This window comes from Mauremys reevesii, linkage group 19, assembly GCF_016161935.1.
Source record: "Mauremys reevesii isolate NIE-2019 linkage group 19, ASM1616193v1, whole genome shotgun sequence".
In the NCBI taxonomy this organism is placed as follows: Eukaryota; Metazoa; Chordata; order Testudines; family Geoemydidae; genus Mauremys; species Mauremys reevesii.
Window position 1 is genome coordinate 10,696,323 of NC_052641.1, and position 22,154 is coordinate 10,718,476.

General features: G+C 51.1%; 1 protein-coding gene across 7 annotated transcripts in view; it reads right to left on the reverse strand.

Moving 5' to 3' along the window:
* ASTN2 (astrotactin 2) overlaps positions 1 to 22,154 on the reverse strand; it is a 622,345-nt gene that overhangs the window by 460,741 nt on the left and 139,450 nt on the right. For all 7 annotated transcript variants that reach the window (XM_039506369.1, XM_039506367.1, XM_039506370.1 and 4 more), the window contains one exon: positions 9,808 to 10,192. In XM_039506369.1, coding sequence (XP_039362303.1) covers positions 9,808 to 10,192 — 385 coding nt within the window. The remainder of the gene's footprint in view (positions 1 to 9,807; positions 10,193 to 22,154) is intronic.

Below are 22,154 nucleotides of genomic sequence, written 5' to 3' on the forward strand. Positions count from 1 at the left end.
GGTAGCAGTTACAGGCACAACCGGGTCTTGGTGCAATAGTCAATAACTGTCCCTGGCACAAAACACTTCCAGCCCTTCCAGGGCTCTTGGAGTTTGTAATTTGTTACAAGACCTGAAATCAAGAGAGACTCAGGGGCTGAGGAGGTTTGTAAGGACGTTGTCACCTCGCTTTACTGCTCACACCTCATGGGAAGCTGCATGCACTTTAGAAACCAGGCTGATGTCTCTTCAGCCTGCTCCCAAAGCTGTCCTAAGAGAACTGAAGGAGGGATTTTATACCCGTTTTGCTCAACCAGTGCATCTTTGTGCGTGGACACTCGTATCTGTTTGAACCAGGCTTAGGCCTGGTCTACATGCTTGTTACTACATCAGGGAAAGGTCTGGGATTTTTAATCGATACAGTTATGCCAGTGCAACCCTTTGTAAGAACGCCATTATGCTGACACTCAAGAAACCCTGAAAAATATATATTGCTAACTAGTGAAACAGAGCCATGTCCCTCCTGGCTGGTAAAAGCCAACAGAGAATAGCTATGCCCACTGCTAACGGAAATAGCCAATGCCTCCGTCCCAGGAGCTCACCTACCAAACTAAGAAAACACAGCGAATGTACCCAACGTTGTTGTACGTCCTGTTAAGGTATTGGGGTAGAGGGGGCGAACTTTCACTTTAAACTGACCAAGCAACGGATGCCTGAATTGCTGCTCAGGAAGCGACGTCTGGCTAGCTGTTCTGCCTGGAAGGGGAACACATCACAATGGTCCTTTACCCTTCTGTGACCTCCAAGTGAGCAGCAGCAGCAGCAGCCGCCCGCCTTCCACCTGCTTCTCCCCTCTTCGCGCTCCGTGTCAAATACAATTACCGAAGGGCACCATATAGAGCAGGGGAGTGGGGGGAAAACACACTCCAGGAAATCCAAGCTCTGAGCAGTCTCACAACAGCACCTGCTGAGGGACACAGCAAGTCCCCGCTGGGCTGCTCCAGCCGTAATGAAGCCATTAGACACACGCCAGCACAACACAGATGTGCCCGAGGGACACGCCGGCTCAGCAGCAGCCCCGCAAAGCTCCCGGCTGCTGCCCTGGCAGGACTCTAGAGCAGACCATGCACGAACACTTTCCCCGCCACGCCTGGTAACGCTGCTCAGAGCAGGTCTAAGGCAGCATGGTGGGGCAAAGACAGAGACTGTCCCGACAACTGCCCGTCCCCCATTCCCCTCCTCACAGCAAGAAGGGTGAAAGGAAGAGGTGGACACAGCAATATTCCCTGGTTACTCAGACGCTGCTTTAATAAGTCAAGTGAGCAAAGCCCTCCCTTATCTCCCTGCCACTGGGGGTCCCCCCCCTTTCCCCACGAGCACCCCCCACCCCCATGCTCACTCTCTCCAGCCAGCCAGCCCACCCTCTGCTGCCTTCTCCCTCTGTCCCCAAAACAGCTAAGCCCCAGGCAGCCTCCGGCACGGTAAGACAGGCTGTCGGGCAGCCTTGGTGGGGAGGGTGTTGCAGTTCCACCAGGGTAACACCCACCTTTCCACCCCCACCCAAGCGGCACTCTCCCGGCTGTGAAATGGAGTCACCTGCTCCAGGGAGGACGCCAATTTCACCGTTCACACCACTCCCCCGGCAGCCTGCGTCCGTTCCCCCGTGATGAATTGATCGCTGGGAGAAGGAGCCAACGCCACCCTGCAGCACTAATAGCCCGCAGGATCCCCAAGCCTTCCCCCCGCCTCCTTGCGGCACGCCTCCCGAGATGCCTCCCCTCCTGCTTGGCTTGTTAAGGGGGCAAAAAAAAAAAAAAGCCTCATTCCACCCAATTCCATTTGTTTTGCTTGATGAACTCAACCCTCCCTCCGGGAGCTGCACCCCAAGTCCCCAGGGTGACCCAAACTGGAGACCGATGCAATCGAGTTCACTAAAGGGCTGATCAGAAGAAACCCAAAAGCTCAGCACAGGGGCTGTCCATTCAAGCCAGAGAGGCAACTGATGTATTAATTAGGACCAAGTGGAGGGATTTGGAAAGCAGAAGTTCTCTTCAGCAAGTTAAAACAAAAAAGCACTTCCCCCAAAAAACAAATAAAACCCCCCAACATTAAGTTCAAGCAACGTTGCTACAAAATGAAAGGGCCTGACACCACAACCATTATAATCCCTGCAATTAATGCCTCTGATTGAACAACATCCCTATTCAGAAAAGCACTTCAACCCAGGCTTAACTCCCACTGATTTGGGTGAAGCACATAAGTGCTTTGCTGAACAGAGATGGAGCTAAGCACGAGCTTTAATGCTTTGATGAACGGAGCCTAATTCTTATCTCGAAGAGGCCCATTTTTTTTTCTAGGCTGAAATTTGCGATGGGATGTTTTAACCAGGAATCAAAGGGCTGCTTAGAATATTCTAATCCCCATCCATGGGGGCATTTTGACTGTGTCTTTAAACACTGTTTATAAAATACAGGGGATGTTTGCAGGGACTGGATCAAATATAAATTGGGTCATGGGCCTTTTTGGTAACTGCTAGAGTAGGGTGGAGTCCCAAGATACAGCAGATACCAAACTGACGCTCTGCTCCCTCTTAGCATGTACTCATGAAGCCAAGCAAATATTGGAACCAGCATTGTTTTTGGCTTTGTTCTTTTTAGGATCAAAATGACTCTGATTAATATTTGCCCCCCCCCATTACAATTCATTTCTACACTCTCGCACTCAGCAGAGAGTTTGAGCCAGGAACAGGTTGCACTCAGAGAATGCCTGTTCCTATCCCACAGCTCCCGAGCCTCTCCCTGCAGAGCTCCAGAGTCATTGGCCTGCCAGTGAACTTTGCATACTGCTGGGATCATGCCCCATTGCACCCCTGAGAGTGCACTTTGGTACCACAACATATGGACGAGTGGATTGTGCACTGGAGTGGGATTCTGGAGACCTGGGTTCTAGTCTCAGCTTGACCACTGACCTGGGGCAAGTCACTTCCCCTTTGTACCTCAGTTTCCTTATCTATAAAATGGGGATAATGATACTGACCTCCTTTGTAAAGTGCTTTGAGATCTGCTGATGAAAAGAGCTAAGTCTGAGTATTATCCTCTCCCATTTTTGTTCACAGGTGCATACAAGAAGCTTTTGCTTATCTAGCTACTTTATATGCCCCCCTTCCCCTAGTACCTGATCACATCACAGCTGTTAGTGTATCCCTCCTCACAACACCCCGGGGAGGCAGGCAGTGCTGTTATTCCCATTACACAGATGAGGAACTGAGGCCCAGAGAGACTCAGTGATTTGCCCAAGGTCACACAGGAAATCTGTAGCAGAGCAGAGAATTGAACCCAAATTCCCCACGTTCCAGCCCAGCACTAATCACTGACCCAACCCTGCTGCCCTGTGCCACATGTTACTTCCCTTCCCTGAGTAGAAATGCCACCTGCTTTACAAGCAGTTAAGCCACACAGCACCGCTGCAAGGAGACGAGTGTTGTCTCCCCTCCACAAGGGAGCTAAGTCAGAAGCAAACCCAGATCCAGAACCCAGGAGAGGTGAGTTCCAGACCCCTGCTGTCAGCGCAAAATGACAGTCCTGATACACTTACTGCATCAATCACCTGGATCTCGGCTAATAACTCATCTCTGTGGTTTGGGCTTGCAGGCAATACACACATTCTGGAGCCCGTGAAGTGGGCAGGAAGGCAGGCCTGAAAATTACTGGAGACACGAGCCAAGATGTTTGGCTGCTACTGAAAAAACAGAAGATGACTGGGTGGTTTTTTTTTTGCTATCGGGGCTGCTATTCCTAAACACCCTTTAATTTCACCTGAATATTGATCATGCAGCAACTCTGGCTCCCTCAGTCCTTAGAAGAACCTGTTCAGGCAAAGACTTCACTCCTTTCTGGACCACTGGCTTCTCATGCTGGAGAGGGGAAGAATCCAGGACTGCAAAGAGCACCTCTGCCAGCGCTGAATAGGAAACAGCTGGCAGGTTACAGTGACAATCCTGACATGTTTTCATTCTTCTGTTCCATCCTGGTTAGGTTTTATGCAGAGCCCATCACCATAATATCCGAGCACTGGTGACGTTGCATTCTGGGATCTCTTCAATGAACCAGCAAGTATCAAGGAGATTTCACAGAGGACGTTGTCAAAGTTAGTTAAAATCTTATTTCTGTGCCAATTGCCCTCCAGGCCCAGCCTTTTTCAGAGAGGGTTTGGCCCAGAAACTTGCCGCTCACTCCATTCTCACTTTTGCTTTGTAGTTCACATTTAACGTTAAATCAAACTCACTTCCCCCCCCATACCTTGGTGACTGATGCAGCTTCTCTGTCACATCGTAGGGTCCGATCCTGCTCCCAGTGATGGACTGGACTCAAAACCCTTTGCTACAAATCTCTTCCAGTCACAGTAAGAGCAGAAACGTTTGTTGGTTGTCACCTGGCTAGATAATGTAACAGCAACAAAGAAATAAAATGCTCATGCTGTTGTAGGAGTGGATGCTATAGGTAGAGATAAGAGATAAAGGTATTAAAAGCTAACAGCAACTAAATTAGGAATTCCCATTGGAAGTGCGCTTCTGGCCCTCATGTAAGAGGAGATACGAGAGGGCAGAAAGGGCAGATATCACAAGCAGAACTGGCACCTCCTCTGCTTGGAGAGATGGGTTACAGTTCAGAATGGAGACTGGTCACAGAGAGATGGCAAAGGAAAGGAATTGAAAGACTAAGAACAGTGGCGGATTAATGATTTTGCCACCCCTCGGCCATGAAATAATTGCCACTCCCAGCCCCATATGAACTTGTCTTAGTTTTCTATTAACGTTTAGGATTCTGGCGAGTATGTTTACTAAATGGCATCGCACTGTCATTGGTGGTTTCAATACGCGCTACGATTGGTAGAATCGCGGCGTCACTGATGCCGCAATTACAAAAATGCTGCTATTACTGTATAAATTTGCCGCCCCTGCAAATTTGCCACCCTAGGCCTAGGCGATAATATGCAGCTGACCAAGAGGTGTGGGGTGGGGGGTAAGAAACTCAATGCCACAAGCCCAATTTGAATAAGATCCGAATTTGGAGGGGAATAAAAATGCCTACTGCTCAAAATGCACCATGGCCTAATCACAGCAAACCCCTAAAGAAAGCACAGAACCCAAAGACTGCAGTCATGCCAAACCTCCGAAACTTACAATGCCAAGCACAGAGGCAATTGTCCCAACCTACTATCCTGATGAATGCAGAAAAGACCCCATCCCACCAACACACAGTTTCCCGAGTCCCACATCCCATCCCGCCAACCCCACTTCATTATCCAACAACGATCTACGTGGCTAATGAAATCTCCCAAGGGATACCCTTCTTTAAAAAAATAAACCCTGTTCGTATTTCTCTCCCATGAGCAGTAGATGCAGGATTTTCTTCTGTCTAAATTCATCTGGGTTGTGCCGTGTCACCAGATCAGTTCTACTCCTACTGCAGCTCTCATTTAGTTTACTTTAGATTTGCAGTGGGGCTGTGGGGCATTTTTTTTTAAATAAAAAATGAGGTTGCATACTGCTTATCATGTTAATAGAAGTGTAGGATGTGTCCAGATTAAGGTCTGCTGCCTGGGAAAAATAAACATCTCATCTTTGCCCTGCTGTTTATCTATCCACAGCAGAGCCCTGTATCAGGTCAGAACCTGTAATTTCATTAACTTTATCACTCAGATGCGCTTGCTGCCAACTGTCATTCCATGCGTTTGTTTGCACCAGGTTCCAACTTCAGCAGTTCAGGCAGCACAAGTTGGGGCTGGTTTCCTGCTTGCTTAGCTGCAGTGCACCAGCAAAGCACTCCATGGGGCTCCCTCCGCTCAGCGAAACAGGCATTTCTTCTGAACAATGCCCCAAGCCTGGCCGAGGTTTCTCCATCAGGCTGGATGTTGCATGCGGCCAGAATGCTCCTCGAGATGGGCAAACACGACCCCCCTCCCCAATCAGATGAACACAAAGCAGGGGGGAAATGCTGCTCCTTCAGGAAAGTGCCATTGATCCTAAGAGCTGGTGGCTGCCTGGTGTGGTGTGCCTGGATGCCTAACGACAGGGGCGCTTCCATCACTGCACGGCCACAAGGCCCTGCCAGGTCGAAGGCAGCACAACCGGGGGTCTGAGCTCCTGGGCACCCAGCATTCGTCAAACCCTTCATCTCCCAGTCAATCACTTTGCGCTGACTGCACCCAACACCTGTCAAGTGCCAGGCCACGGGTGAGAAAGTAAGAGGAATGGCAAGCGTCTGAGCTTCATCTGAGTCACCCTCCATGGCGGTTAGTGCTCAGGACTGACGCTCACAAGAGTCATCTGAGTCATGTCACCAGCTGAGCCTGGGGACAAGTCCCAGCAGATACATTGTTAAAATGCTGCATTGCGAGAACTCCAAGTACCATCTTCCTTGGATGCTAAACTACTCATTGGGAAGCTGGGATAGCATCGCTCCAGCCTAGTGGTGCCTCCCGAGACCTGACTGCCTGCTACATGGTGGGCTGGGGACCAGGCTGATGGGTAGAGAGGTGATGCAGGAAAGGCAGAATGGGGAAAAGGCAGCTGGTTTTATACCCTAAGGCCTGGATCTGGGTTGGCAGACTACAGCCTGAGGGCCACATCTGGCCCTCCAGATGTTTTAATCTGGCCCTCGAGCTCCTGCCGGGGAGCAGGGTCGTGGGCTTGTCCCACTCTGTGCGGCTCCTGGAAGTAGCAGCATGTCCCCCATCTGGCATCTACGCATAGGGGCAGACAGGGGGTTCCGCACGCTGTCCCCGCCCCAAGCGCAACCCCTGTAGCCCCCAGTGGCCAGGAACTGTGGCCAATGGGAGCTGCAGGGGCGGCACCTGTGGACAGGGCAGCACGCAGAACTGCCTGGCTGCGCCTCCACGTAGGAGCTGGAGGAGGGACATGCCGCCGCTTCTGGAAGCTGCTTGAGGTAAGCGCCACCCAGACCCTGTACCCCTGACCCCCTCCCGCGCCTCAACCCTCTGCCCCAGCCCTGATCCCCCTCCCGCCCTCCGAACTCCTTGGTCCCAGACCGGAGCACCTTCCTGAACCCCAAACCCCTCATCCCCACCCCAGAGCCCGCATCCCGAGCCAGAGACCTCACCCCCTCCCACACCCCAACCCCCAATTTCATGAGCATTCATGGCCCGCCATACAATTTTGATACCCAGATGTGGCCCTCGGGCCAAAAAGTTTGCCCACCCCGGCCTAGATCCATGAAATCAGTGGGAGTTTGGTGCCTAAATAATTCTGAGGATCTGGGCCTAATGCACCAAGATTTTCCTTGGCAATCCAGGTGCCAGGCGTTTTGGTTCAGACCAGGAGTGCCTGGCAAATGCAGGCAGTTGTTTAGTAAAGAACAGATGAATGTACCAGTGGGGGCAGGTGAGCTGAACCTCTCACTGGCGTGAGTCTAGGGTGGCTGTCATAGGAAAGCAGCACATATACTTTGACATGAAAAATCTCCTGCTAAGGGCATCTATTGGCTTGGTTTTCAGAGGTGCTGAGCGCCTGCCACTCCCTCTTTAGTTCATGGGACTAAACTAAGTTGCACGGATCATGGGCCAAATCTTACAGCACCCGAGAGGTCGAGAGCCCCATGACATCAGTGGGAGTTTGATGAGAGCCGAGAGCACAGGACAGGGCTGCTCCAGCGATATCCTGACAACAGAGCGCTGGGGCGCTCGATTTCCAAGTGACAGACGAGGATGGAGCCAAGGCCAAATGGGAAAGACAAGGCTGTATCCACACATCGCTCTGCACATCTGCCCAGGGTTTCCCTCAGCTGCCTTGTCTTAGGCAAGGTCATTTTCACAGTAGCTAGATCAAGGGATCAATCCAAATCCACAGATACCTCTGGTTAAAGTACTTGGAAAACGACATAATTTCCGGGTAGGTTCCCCCTACCCCTCAGCTCCGCTCTTACAGCCTAGGGCCACTTCACGGAGTAGGGTATGGAGAAGAGTAATAAAAACTTTATTAGTTTAAATTGAACAGGCGGGAACATTTGATTACACAACCCAAGGCTAATAGACGTCTGCAGGCATCTGTGGCAACGCAGCTGGGCTATTGGAAGCCATACAGAAGGGAAATTTACCAGCCAACGTAAAACGTATTTTATCACCAATTCCTGAAACCCTCGAGGAGTTTCATATTCTGCCCTAGATCTTGTTTACTGTTCTGCTCTGAAGACTATTGAACATTCAGTTATTTCTGTCTTGCCCAACCCATACAACCCTAAATAATGTATAGAAAAGCAAAACAAAGAAGAGAACGTTAAAGAATAAAAAAGCAAATGCAGGCACTGCACCCGGAGATTCTGTCACAAAGGGAAGGACTGGGGAAGCCTTTTGTTAACATTATAGGCCCAATATCTAGCATGTGCATTCAATGGAGGGCGCTGAACTGGCCTGCTCAGATCAGCACCGAGGTGCTGTAACTGGGCACCGGGGTATTTACATGCTCACTGGAGCAAACAGCACAGGCACGGGAAGGAGGAGGGCCGGGGTGCTGCAGCACCCCCAGGTTTTGCACAGGGTCCCAGCTGCTGGTCCCATGCCTGGCTGCTGGCCTGGGGTCCCAGCACCTGGCCCCGGGACTCGGCTTCTGGCCGCTGGCCCCAGGACTCGGCTCCCACCCCCACGCCCGGGACTCCAGGGCCCTGATTTCCAAAGCCGCTGAGCACCCACAGCATTGCTTGACTTTGATGACTCAGCATCTCTGACCATCAGGCCCTTGGTGATTTTGCCCACGGTCATAGGGTAAATCAGCAACAGAACTACAAGTCTGGAGTCTTGACTCCCAGGCACTGACGCCTTAAAGGCTCTTGTTTGCAAATTGAGCTTCCTAGAGTATTAAAAGCGACCTCCCGCTTGACTGGAGTTTGCAAGCATTTCTGTGCTGAACCGAAGTCTGCTATCCTCGAGAATGAGGGCTCTAGGAAAGGAAAAAGCTATTCCCACTCCCCTGGAGACGGGGACTTCTGCAGCACTGCAACCTACTCCTGCCCTAAATACTGTGAGCAGGTAGAACAAATGCACTTTGCTTCTGTTTGTTTGGATGCATTTTACTGTGTGCTGCAGCTTAACAATATTAAATGTTGTATAATGACATTTCGATAAGCAGAGGTGGGTGTTACTGTTTCGGAAAGACAGGCTTTAAAAATGCAGGCAATCAAATGTGCATTAGCCACAGCACTCTGGGGAAAGCACTTTCCCTCCTGTGCAGGAGAAACAAATCCACCAATTGTGCAGTTTATCAGATCTTCGTCCAAATAACTGCCTCGAAAGCCCACACCTAACAGAACCAGACTAACACGGCTACCCCTCTGATACTTCACACCTAATGGGTCATGCAGGAGCAAAGCAGCCAAGCTGGATTGTCTCCCTAGGTTCAGTTCCTCCAAACACACATGGTCTGGCAGACTGTATTTTATCCTAGGTTAAGAGCAGAACTCAAGAGTCAGTCTGTTCTAGTCTATATAGATTTTTGCACCTCCCTGATGATTGTAGCATCTGAGCACCTTCCCATGGTGCATGAAGTGACATCACTAACATCTGTCACGCATGGTTCATTCTCTCTCTCATCCTCTCCCCAGGGAGTAGTCACAGAACTTAATAGAAGATAACTTGTCACATCTGTATCCTCAACCTGCACCGGCAAAGCCTGCCCAGAGATCACTACGGCTGTGCTGAATCCTGTGCTCACCTGGACCCCTCCCTGCTTCCGGATACCCCCAGAAAGGCCAAAAAGGCCCTTTTTTTAATTGACGGAAGGCGAAAAGGGAGTAAATAGGAAGGGAAGCAACAAACCTTTCTTCTCGTATTCGGGCTTCTCCTCCCCGCCCCTGCCCAGGCTCTCCAGCGTCCGCGTCACCTGGCTGCCAAACTCGTCCTCCCTGGTGCCAGGCTCCGCCCGCTGCGGGACTTCGTCCTCGTCCTCGAAGTCGTAGTCGTCCAGGATGGGCGTCTCGCGGATGGGCATGCCGATGACGGAGTTGTGAGCCTGCAGGCGCGAGTTGCGGAAGCTCTCTCGGGCCTGCGCACCCAGCAGCACCGAGGGGATGTAGTGGATCTCGTGGGTGGCTTCAGTGCTGGCACTTTTCTGGGGGATCCGGCGGCGCTTGTGCCATCGCCGCTGGGCATACAGCGCCACCGTGAACACCAGCAGAAGCAGGAGCAGAGCGATCAGGCCACCCTGCAGGAGAGCAAAGGAGAAACATTAACAGGAGCTCGGGGCCTGCACTGCTCCGTTCCCTCCAGACCCCCCAAGGGGACCAGGACAGCATCACCATCTCCCCTGTTTCGGGAGCACCCTTTCATCCTGGAGGATCCCAAAGCACTTTGCAAACTGCCGGTTGTCAGGGAAACCACTTCACCTGCTCCTGAAATGCAGCCACCTCTGGGGTGGAGGCAGCAGCCAGGAAACCTAACTAGCACACAGCATGTTGCATGGGAAGGAAGGGTTTGGGCCGAGGACAATGGGCCAACACTTTAGTCCAAAAAATGGGGGTGGAGGGAAAGATCTGAAGTCTCAGTAGAGCAGAGGGGATGTCGGAAGGTCTCAGCCAAAAGATGCCAGCACAGCAAGCTGCATGGTACTCCACTTCCAGGGGGCTGGGGCAGTTCTGCTAGAGGCTGAACCAGCTAATGTGACTCATTTGATATCAAGCTACATACTGCAATAGCTCCCACTCCCTCCTGGTACCAATAGGCCGATTATCTACGAACAGAATGGAGAGAAAGCAAAGTGCTCCACCACTGCAAACCCCCAGACTAGATGCGCCGCACCTGTGGGGATGATCCTGGTTACCAGCACTCTGCACCAGGGCAGCACATCTACACTGGAGGGGTTGCACAGGTGCCGTTACAGCGGCGTTTAATGGAGCGTGCCCACTTCAGTAACTCCCTGTCTGTCCAGGATAGGGAACGTCTACACTACAGCTCAGAGGGACGTACCTGCACTAGCTGTTACCTAGTTAGCAGGATAAAAATAGCAGTTGAAGATGCGGCAGCATGGACTATCCCCTAGGAACACACTTGCAGAAGCCTGCACCCTAGACCCTCCCGGTTGTTTTTAGCGATCTAGTTAGATTACAGTCAGCGTAGGTACAGCTGCATGAGCTGCACACCACGTCCCCAGCTGCAATGAAGATGTACCTACCTGGCCCCCATTCTCATCATATCTGGGGCCTCAAAATATTTATGCCTTTATCCTTAACACCCCTGGGAGGCAGGGGCGGGGCTGCTGTCCCCATTGTACGGATCGGGAGCTGAGACAGAGACACCAAGTGACTTGCCCAAGGTCACGCCACTTTTGTGGCGGAGCAGTGGATTGAATCTGGATCTCAGTCTAGCGCCATCACCCCTGGACCATTTTTCCTCCTGCTGGTTTCCAACACTGCTCTTCAGGAACCTCTCGGACAATTCCGGGGCCCAATCCAAGCCAAAGACGATCTTATCGAATATATCACTGCGATGGGTTTATATACTTATATTTATTATTTACACTGACCACCTCACCATCACTGAATTTATCCTTACCTTCCACCCCCCGCTCGGGTAGGGAAGCTTTATCCCCATTCTGCAGATAGGAAACTGAGGTACTGATAGATTAAGCCACACAGGGTGTCTGTGGCAGAGGCAAGAGCCTACCCTGGATCAAATGCATCCCAGCCCAGTGCCTCAGCCCAAGGCTACCCCTCTGAAGCAGCATTGCATGTGTCCTCCTGGCAGATGCACTGATGAGAACAATGGTAAAAGTGCTTCTTAATGCAGGTGCATCCTCAGAGGTGGTCTCTCCAAGTCAAGGCATCCAGGCTGGGCAGCAATGGAGAAGTCTTCACTGCCACAGTCCACGTTGCCCCTGTTCTGGCTGTCTTTCAAGTGGGCAGCTAACGCAGGCAGGCAAGAGAAATGTGCTTGCTGTTTGCAAGTCGCTCTGAGACTCCCTGCAGTTTCTAGGCAGTTTCGTACTGTGGCAGACAAATATCCCAGGGCAGGTAAATCAGGAGTGGTGTGAACAATCAGGACTTTACAGCATGACATGTAACTGCTGGGGGAGGGGAGGAATTTATGTTGGCAAATGAATGCCCAAATCCAGGAAACTTTACAAACTGGGTAACCAACATATAAATATTTCATCTGTATTCAGTAAAAACATTGTGAGCGCACAGAGATCTGAGAGACAAACAGGATAATCTATAAAAAACTAGTGTCTAAAAAATGTGATTCACAAGCTGAGTTAGCTTGGGAGACAGCCACTCAGCCAACGACAGCTGGATGGATTCGGCAAACTCACTCCCTGCTTTCACAATACTGCAATCTTTGCCTGTATTCTGAGCCGGTTCCACCATAATGCAGTCACGCTCAACTTCGAAAGAAAGTCGCCGAGGAATACACAATATCGCACATGATGCAGATGGTGAGATCCCATGTACGCCCACAGGGTCATGCACAGTGGTCTTCTAGCACACCCCTATGCCCCCTGCCCATTCATGCGTGGTGGGTGGATCTCACAATTGCACCTACACGCTCACGAGTGTGGTGAATGGGTCCCTGTGCACCCCAAAAACCCACACGGCCATGTGGGGTGGATGAGCTTCACCCCTCCACCCTCATGAACTCCTACTCATGCACAACAGAACCGCCTCGCGCTCACAAACCCACCTAGTGACTTCTGGTAGACACCTAGAAATCCAGCACGCTTGTGAATAGTGGATGGGTCCGCTTGCAGTATTGTGCATGGTAAACAAGCCACTCACACCCTCATGCGCCTACGTAGTAGACGGGCTTCAGGCACTGGCACCCATCCACAGCCTATTTCCACAAGTCACACCTGCTTTTTCCCCCCAACCCCTACACAATGGAAAAGCTCTTTGCCTCTAAGTTAGCAAGAGTAAGGGAGGCAGTGTCTCTGTACGAGAGGTCTGCTCTGGGATGTGGGGGAAGTCTCAGGAAGTGTTGGTTTGGTTGCAGAGGGCTCGGAAGAGTGCAAAGCCGTCCTTGGTCGTTAGGTCCTGGGGGCACCACCTGGTCCTTTCCTTCTCCAGTGGTATATTTGGTCATGAATCCAGCAGCTGGTTGCCTGGTTCACGAAGGAGCAGAATTACGAGGTGAGGAAAGGTTGCCATAAAGAGAGGAGCCTCTGAGGAGCCCACAGCTTTCCTGGCCCAGCCCAATCTGCCGTAGAAATGCAATATGGCAGCTCTCATTAGGATCCCCTCCCCAGCCTCATCTGTTTTCTCATTTGGTTCTGTAATTGACACTAATAGGAAGAAGGGCTCAGGGAGGCGGAATGACTTTGCTCAGCGCGACTTTCCCAATTTAGCAGACAGCGTCTGTCGGGAAACAGAATGCATTAGTGGCCAGGAAAGACTCCTGCAGCTGTGACTGGGAGAGGACAACAGACTGCATGAGGATTCTTCCTCGGTGCTCAGGATCACGGGAGACTAAGGGTACCCAAGAGAGCTTGAAAAAGAGGGAATCCATCTTCGGTTCCCCTCTGTGTGTGCACAGCGCCTTGCACAATGGGGTCCTGGTCCATCACTGGGACTCCGAGGCATGATAGTGATATGAATTATAATGTTGCTTCGGGCTCCGCGTCCAGGCAGGTCATGGACTCTTGGGAGAGTCATTCACATGGGGGAGGAGTTTCTACCTGTTGATTTATTACACACCCAGCTGTACCACCTCATCCACTCGACCACACAGCCACAGAGACCCTGCAGCGAGGGTCTCCACGGAGGGCAATGCAGCGACACCATGACAGAAGGGTGATGTCCCATTCAGCTGCAGCAATCCTGCATGTGTAACCCACCAGTGGGTGTCTCAAAAGTCCCTCTCTGTGCTGAGGCGCAGAGGATACAAGTTCTTACAACCCCTCCTCCCTCCACTACAGACTGTCCGCTCAAGCGGTAGCAGCTCAAGCTTTTAGCTCTGGAGTCTCCCGGTTCAACCCTGAGGTCAGCCAAGATGGCAGCCATCACGCATGACGAGATACAGCACGTCCTATGAACATCCAATGGCCTTACTGCGGAGCTGCCTAAGGCATCACACAACCCTCCTGCAGCCGGCAGATGAGTGTACACTGTCCAGTCAGTCAGTTTCATGGGAGTGGGGGTAGGAAGTGGGAAGGCTGGATTCACGGGGAATGAGGAAGCAGAGCTCTGAGCTCCATCAGATAAGAAGCGGGAGCGGGAGACGCAAAGGAATTTTTAAAAGACAACACCCTCACCCACCCAGCCCTGGCCCCAGAACCAAGCGGGAGCAGGCAGAGTCTGACAAACTCGAATCTCTTCTGGGGCATTAGCCTCTGATCGCAATCAGGAGATCCTCCACCGAAGCAGGTGCAACCTGCCAGCAGGAGCTTTCCATTACCCCAGTGCTGTGCACCAGTGTTCGGGTGTCTGAACGCAGGGCCTGCTGCCGATCGTCCCTGCTGCCCACCTCCAGCACAGGGACACAGCCTCACGGCTGTTAGCTGAGGAGGAGAGGCAGAGCCAGACTGGAACCCACCTACCAAGCAGCCTGAGTGAAAGCAGCAGCTGGAAATCTAGGAACGGAGACGTTCAGGCTGCCTTAGGCCAGTGAGGGCTGGACACCCCAGCGATCTGAGCCGAAGTGTCCCCCACACAGCTGCCTCCTGCCCTGACACTCGGAGCCAAGAAAAGGGCTGCCCACTTGCTCCTAACATGCCGCACCGCTCAGGCAGGGGAAGGAGACATGCCTCTCATACGCTCACTAGAGCGGGTCAGGAGCTTTTCAGTGAAACCGTCCTCAGAAAATGCCAACTCCTCAAAAATGAAGCTTTTCTCAGACACGTCCCTGTATCTGTTCACCAGGAAGGTTTCTCCGGCTCAGGATGCAATTACTGGTCCAAACCAGAGACCCACCCATCCCAGAACAGCCAATAGCCTGGCGCAGGGCCCTCACCTGGGATGGGAGAGACAGTGGAGACTTTCCAGGAGACTGAATCAGGCACCCGTGGATCTGAACCTGGCTCTCCCAAGAGCAAGCTCTAACCTGTTCAGGGGTGGGATGTCTCACAGGATGGAATTCTGGCTTTCCGGACAGCCCTCATGCTCAGTGCCCCATTCAACCCATCTCCTGCTGGCACAGTCCTCCGCAGACATGCCCTCTCCCTACCTAGGTCTGCGACTGATCCAGAAGGATGTCTGAGCACTGGAGGAAAAGCCCTGGACAGCCATGGACATTCCTACCATTGCCAAGCACTTGCCAACTGTAGCCAGAGGAGGGGAGGAAAGGTCTGGAGGGATCAAATGTGACATTGATCTGAACCATCGGTGAAAGTGGAGCCACGCTGGCTGCCAGGGGCCTGCAGCTGGCAAACCAGATGAACGCAGCATCCACCCATGGCTGCTGCAGTCAGAGGAGGTTTGGGGAAGTAGCCTGAACCACGGCAAAGAACATTGTCAGTCTATTGTATTGGGCCCACTGAGATGTTTCTGCTTCAGGGATATCACAAACTGCACAGAGCCACAGACATGATTAGTCTGATGTTTCCTCCTCTGGCCTGGAGTGATCCTACGCCACTGAAGATTACAGGGCTGGTTCAAGTGAATCCCCTGCCGAACCACTTGGCTGAATGGTTTGTCTTCGAGGCCAAGGGCAGCTCTCTCTTCCTACTACTTCACCCCACCCAACTGCTCTGCCAAGGAGAGAAGTGGGGAGAACAGGTGGGGGGCCAGGTCGGATGTGTCTTCGTGCAGGGAAGTAGGGGAATGGTGTACAGAGGTTTCCTGTTAAAGTTGTGACAGACCTCAGCACTTCAGCCAGTCCCTGATAGGATGGGGCCCCCACGACCTCGGGTGCCCCTGCAGCAGCAAGTTGGACAGCGGAGCCTGAACCAACTCAAGCAGGCTGGGAAAGGACAGAAATGTGCAAATCCTCCCCCTACGCAAAACAGCAAGGAGGCGGCGTTTTAATCCCTCCTCGAGTGCAGCCAGGCCATACGCCGCAGGCACCGATGCACAGATGTGCAGCGGAACGTGGCCAATGTGCTCGGACTGCTGGGGGAGCACGCATGAGGAATACTAAACCCACAGCATCGCTGGTGCCAGAGCCAGCACCGCATCCCTATCGCTGCACACGAGGCTTCTCTTGGCCAGAGCCACACGCCCCCTGCTCTCCCCAGTTCGACACAGATTGATAGCCCCCGTGGGCTGCTCATAGCTGTGCTGCTGGTCCCAGGAGGACTCAGTGCACCTCCCCAGACCTTCCCTGCTCTGCCAGCGCTTGGCGGAAGCAATCCAGTGCACACTGGGCCACCGCTACCTAGCGGCACTCATTTCTTTTAAAAGGACGGCTCCTCATTTGCAGCTTATTCTCTTTTCTGTCCCTGACCTCAGTGCCGACAGCCCCTGGTTTAAACACAACACACACACAGAGATGGGAGATCTTCCTGAAAAAAAGTCCAACTTAGGAGGCATTGAAGCCAGCCTCATTTTAATCTATTTTTCATGTTAAATTATCCAACTGAGGGAGCGGGAGAGAGAAAGGGGAAGGAATGGATAATATGAGAAATGTTTTATTTGACAATGTGTCATTTGGAAACTGATTATTTCTGTCTCAGGGCTTTTTAATATTCCCGAACAATGGCCGAGTCGCGAGGGGATTTGGTATTCTAAGACTGGATTTATAATACTCTGTTCTGCAGTGATAAGAACACAGGCCTTTAATCCTCCGAGCTGTGAACATGCATATTCTCCCACGTAATGTCCTTCTCCCTGCACTGCTCCGTGCCCCCAGAGTCAGCCGAATCCTGATAGGGAATGGGACCATCGAGACGAGAGGGTGCTCTGAGCAGGCTTCCTCGGCCCGTCCAACACAAGGGAATGGTCGAAGCTCTCATGAAGGCAGCACCTGATGCTAACACCTGCTTCTGAGGCCTGGGGTGAGCATGGACATGTGTACAGTCGTGGTGCTCGCAACTCAGGCCCCAGGGAATCAGGATGAAGACAGTGCAATTGCAAGTTGCCAACACACAGAGAGGGCAGGTGAGCGCTCTTCCCCCTGTTCCAGGGCTCTAGGGATTGTGGGCATAAACCAGGTCTACCTGGAACAGAGGTGGCTTGGGAATTGGCTCAGCTGGGTGTCACCATGGATGTTGGGGGGAAGGATGGGTAAACCCAGACCACAGCAGCTACTGCTTGGCACCAGGAAAGAGGGAAAAGTGAAGCCACTCAGATGTAGCAGGAGCTCTGGGAGGACTGCCCAGCCATCTTAATGGCATCCAAAAGTGTCCATTTAGAGCCAGTTAAATATTTCTCCTCTCCCGCGACATGGATGGCTGCTGGGCCACGCAGAGAGGGAACACAGATGGGGAGAGGGTATGGCAGAAGGGGAACCAGCGTTTGAAAAGATAAAATGTGTCACCTGCACAAAATGCAGCTGTCGAGCACCCTCCAGGGCTCAGCAGTTGGTGGAGGATGCAGGAGCCGAGAAAGCTGAATGGGCAGCAGGTTTGATTCGAAGGGTTAAAGGAAGAGGAGGGCTCCCTCCAAGCCCGCATGGCTGCCTGGCACGCGGAGTGAGAGTCGGTGTAGTTTACATGAGCTACAAAGCCCTCGGTCACAATATTGTTACACGTGGGTGAGGAACAGACACACGCTCAATGGTACCAATGAATTTGGGTGTATTCCTATCAGGGGTAGCTGACAGATTCCCAATAGCAAGGTGCTCCAATGCTAACACCCAGTGTTAGAAACACCATGGTGACCACTGCTATATCCCCTAACATGTGTAGATTAACCCTAAGAAGTATAAATGTGGCACCATGACAGTCTGTACCCCTATGTTCACCCCTGTTACAAGACTATGTTAAATTGTGTATAAAGCATACGGTGTAAGGTATCATCTGAAAATTCATTATTTTCTGATCATTATTGTCTTGGTAAAATATGTGTGGCAACATTGTGAAAGATATAAAATTCCACCATATGATATTACTAGGACGTCTTCTGGAGGGGCGTCCCAACCAATTGCCCAGAGAGAAAAGGCTAGCCAGCTCTTCAGGCAGGAGTCAATGAGATCAAATAAACCACCACCTGAGTAAGTGGTCACTCTTCCCCAGGAGAGAGGGTGTGGGCAAAAAAAAAATTACATTTTGACAAAGAAGCAGTTTAAAGCCCTCAGCCACACAGACTTTCTGTCTCCTGAATGTCAGCTGGATATGAGTCTTGTGCAAGAAAACAGGCTGTAAGAGGAGAGGGCAGACACCCCATCATCTCTCCCTGGCTCTCTACTCACGGCATCATCAACACCTGAAGCACAAAAGAAGCAGCTTTGGACTGGGGGAGAGATCCCGACTGAAAGAGGTTTAGCCTGTAACGCTGCTGGAACATGCAGCCAGAGAGACCTTCGCTTTGCAGTCACTTAGCTTGTTATGTCAGGTGTTAGTTGTGTTTTACTTTTTATTTCCTTGTAACCAATTCCAACTTACGCGCCTCATTACTTGTGGTGACTTCAAATGTATCTTTCTGTAGTTAATAAACCTGTTTTGTTGTTTTAGCTAAACCGGTGCATTTGGACTGAAGTGTTAGGGAAACTCCATTTGGGATAAGATTGGTGCACATCATTTTCTAGTAACAAATGACAGATGTTAGAAGAACTTGTATTGTCCAGGAGGATGCTGGGTAGTACATGATGCACATATCTGGGGGAAAGTCTGGGACTGGGAGACTGCTGGTGTCGCAGTGTAATTCAGGAGCTAGAGCGATTCATAGAGTTTAGCTGGGAGTGACATACATGCTGGAGGCTGGGTGTGAGCGGACCAGGAGTGGGTGCTCTCAGAGTGAAGCAGTGTAAAAGGCACCCCAGGATGGGGAACTGAGGGGACACAGCTGTCCATCAGGCTAGACTGTAACTTGGGTATTGTCATAGACACAGGCCACTCATACAGGACCCAGGCCTTGCCTTCTCCTGGGCTTGAAGGCGTTCGGTTCTCAGCCCTGAGTAAGGGTTGCCCCAGAAATTCTCTCAATGGCAGTGAATTCTGGTTGCCATTTTATCAGAGAAGTGGACCTTTGGGGCAGGAGCATGTGACTATTCTTTGCACAAGTGGACAATGCTTGGATGGAGGGCTGCAGTGGAAAGGCAGGGCTTGTCTGCACTACAGAGCCAATGTCGGTGTGCCAGCATATCCCCTTAACACAGATGCAGAGCACACCAACAGAGATTTTCTGCTGGCATAACTACACCACCTCCCCTAGGCATGCTGACAGCAGCGCTCCTCTGTCGGTACAGTTGTGATTACACTGGGTTTTTGGCCTCATAGCTATGTTGACCAGGGGGTCGGGAGGGGGATTTTGTTCACACTCTGAACATAGTTAGGCTGGCAAAACTTTCTAGTGTAGACTCAAACTTTCCCCACTCATTCTACAAACCTAGTGAAGGCATACCCTAAATCCGGAATTGGACAACACCAAGAGGAGACTCGAACCTCACAACTCTAGATCTTAACACATGGGCCTTTCCTACCTGAACTAAAAGTGCCAGCCCTCTTAGCTCGGACTGTCACAGCCTTAGCAACGTCTATCTGTGGCCCAGCCACCCCGAAAGGAGAACAAAGCGCTGCATTGTGTGCACGTGACTTTATGTCTGCACTAGAGCTTCTGGATTCGATGTAACTTGAGCTAATGGATTGCCAGACTAATCTGAGCGAGCTCGCACGGCTGTAAATTCTAGTATGCACACGCCATAAAAGTTTGCTCCGGGAAACCTTTGTTCCTAGGCTGAATCCTAGAGCAAACCACAACCAGATGCCAACATTTGGGAGCATCTACAACAGTGTTCATTAACTAGCAACCAATTAGCTCGAGATAGAGCACAACCAAAGCTTTGGACTAAGGGGGGATATGATGGAGGTATATAAAATCATGGGCGATGTCGAAAAAGTGAATAAGGAAAAGTGATTTACTTGTTCCCATAATATAAGAACTAGGGGGCACCACGTGAAATTAATGGGCAGCAGGTTTAAAACAAATAAAAGGAAGTTCTTCTTCACACAGTGCACAGTCAACCTGTGGAACTCCTTGCCTGAGGACGTTGTGAAGGCTAGGACTATAACAGGGTTTAAAAGAGAACTGGATAAATTCATGGTGGTTAAGTCCATTAATGGCTATTAGCCAGGATGGGTAAGGAATGGTGTCCCTAGCCTCTGCTTGTCAGAGGGTGGTGAGGGACGGCAGGAGAGAGATCACTTGATCATTACCTGTTACCTCTGGGGCACCTGGCATTGGCCACTGTCGGTAGACAGGATACTGGGCTGGATGGACCTTTGGTCTGACCCAGTGTGGCCCCTCTTATGTTCTTATGTAGACAAAGCCCACAGAAAAGGTCTATCAGCTCCCTGGTCTGCGGTGTGGTACTTCTGTACACACAACCTGAGAATCGTATCGGCTTGTTTGGACACAACACAACACAACACTGCAAAACCAACTCATTCTCCTCCTTCAAAAACCCTCCTTTGCCGTGATGGCTGCAATAGACGAGGCGTACTGAGATCACCGCCTGTCCCGCGGACCATTGTTTCCTTCTAGTCCTCCATGTGTCTGTATCAATCTGCTGTCTCTTGTCTTCAATTGTAAACACTTTGAGGCAGGGACGGTGTTTTTGTTTGTACAGCACCTAGCACAATGGGGTCCTGACCATGACTGAGGCTCCTGGGTGCTACTGTAATTAGTAGCAGTAACACCGAGGCCGTGAGAGACTGACTGTCGGCTCTCGTCCCTAAAGCCTTCTGCTTCAGTGTTGCTGCTTCTCAGATCTCCCCCTCCCTTAGGCTGTGCTTACACCAGCACTTTTCTTCAAGTTTCCCATCAGCTCACTAGCACCAATGCAGCTCCACCCGGGGTAGCAACGACAGGACTGCTAGCCTCAAGCACCCTATCATCTAACCCTGCTCGGAGCAGGGTAAGCCACCATAGCAACGCTACCAACACTGGTACTGCTGATGGGGCTGCACCCAGTGGTAGCTTTGAAAAAAACTGCCATGTACGTCAGTTCACATTTCTCCAGAGCAAACATCAATCTGCTATTCCTGCCCACATTACCCCCCTCCCCGAGATCCCTTTGTATTATGGCTCTGTCTTCCCTCTGTGCAGCACCTCCCAATGTTATTTCTTCTGCAAAACTTAATTAATGTGCTGTTAGCTCCTTCCTTCAGATCCGTAATGATGATAAATAACACTGCTCTCAGCAGAATGCTCTCTCTTTTACACACGCTCCCACGTATCATGACCTTCTCTGCATCCTGTCGTTTCTACACCTGCCTGGGCCTTGGACTTTTCCCTATACTACATGACACAAGCTCCTTCAAACCCTAGAGGAACCGTCAGGTCAGGCGAAAGGCCCATCCTAGCATTCCTTCTCCTACAGTCACCTTCTTAAATTACACCCGGATCTCCACTACAGCCGACCCACATTATCACTGAACAGTATGGAACAGCATTGAAAAGCGTGTTGTGCCACTCATGTTAATAAAGCTCTGCCCTTCTGTAGCACCTTCCAGCTGAGGCGCTCCCAGGAATTTACAAACATCAATTAAACCTCATACTCCCTGCAAGGTAAGTTATTGTCATCACCCCCATAGTAGAGAATCGGAGAAAACTGAAGTCAGTGCAGAAACTGAGGCCAAGAGGTTGCCCCGTTCTGTTCATTCCCTCTGAAGCATCTGGTCCCAGCCACTGTTGGATGACAAGATACTGGGCTAGATAGAACATTGGTCTGACCGAGTACAGCCATGCTTATGTTCTTAGGTTAAGTGACTTGTTCACGGCCACACAAGGAGTCAGTGGCAGAGAAGAATCCAAACTAAAGCCTTTCTTTTCATCATGGCTGTTTGTGGGGGAGGAGGCCAGCCAATGGGGCAGGATTTTTATGGGAGATGTTGGAGATGTGAGTGGGCAGGTATCTTGCTGTTAATTGATTTATCTCGTAAGACTGACCTCACACTTGGTAAAGCAACCCCCATCCTTTCATGTATTTATACTTGCTCCTGTATTTTTCACTTCATACATCTGATGAAGTGGGTTCTAGCCCACAAAAGCTTATGTTCAAATAAATTTGTTAGTCTCTAAGGTGCCACAAGGACTCCTCAGGTTTTTTTTGTGCTGATACAGACTAACACAGCTACCACT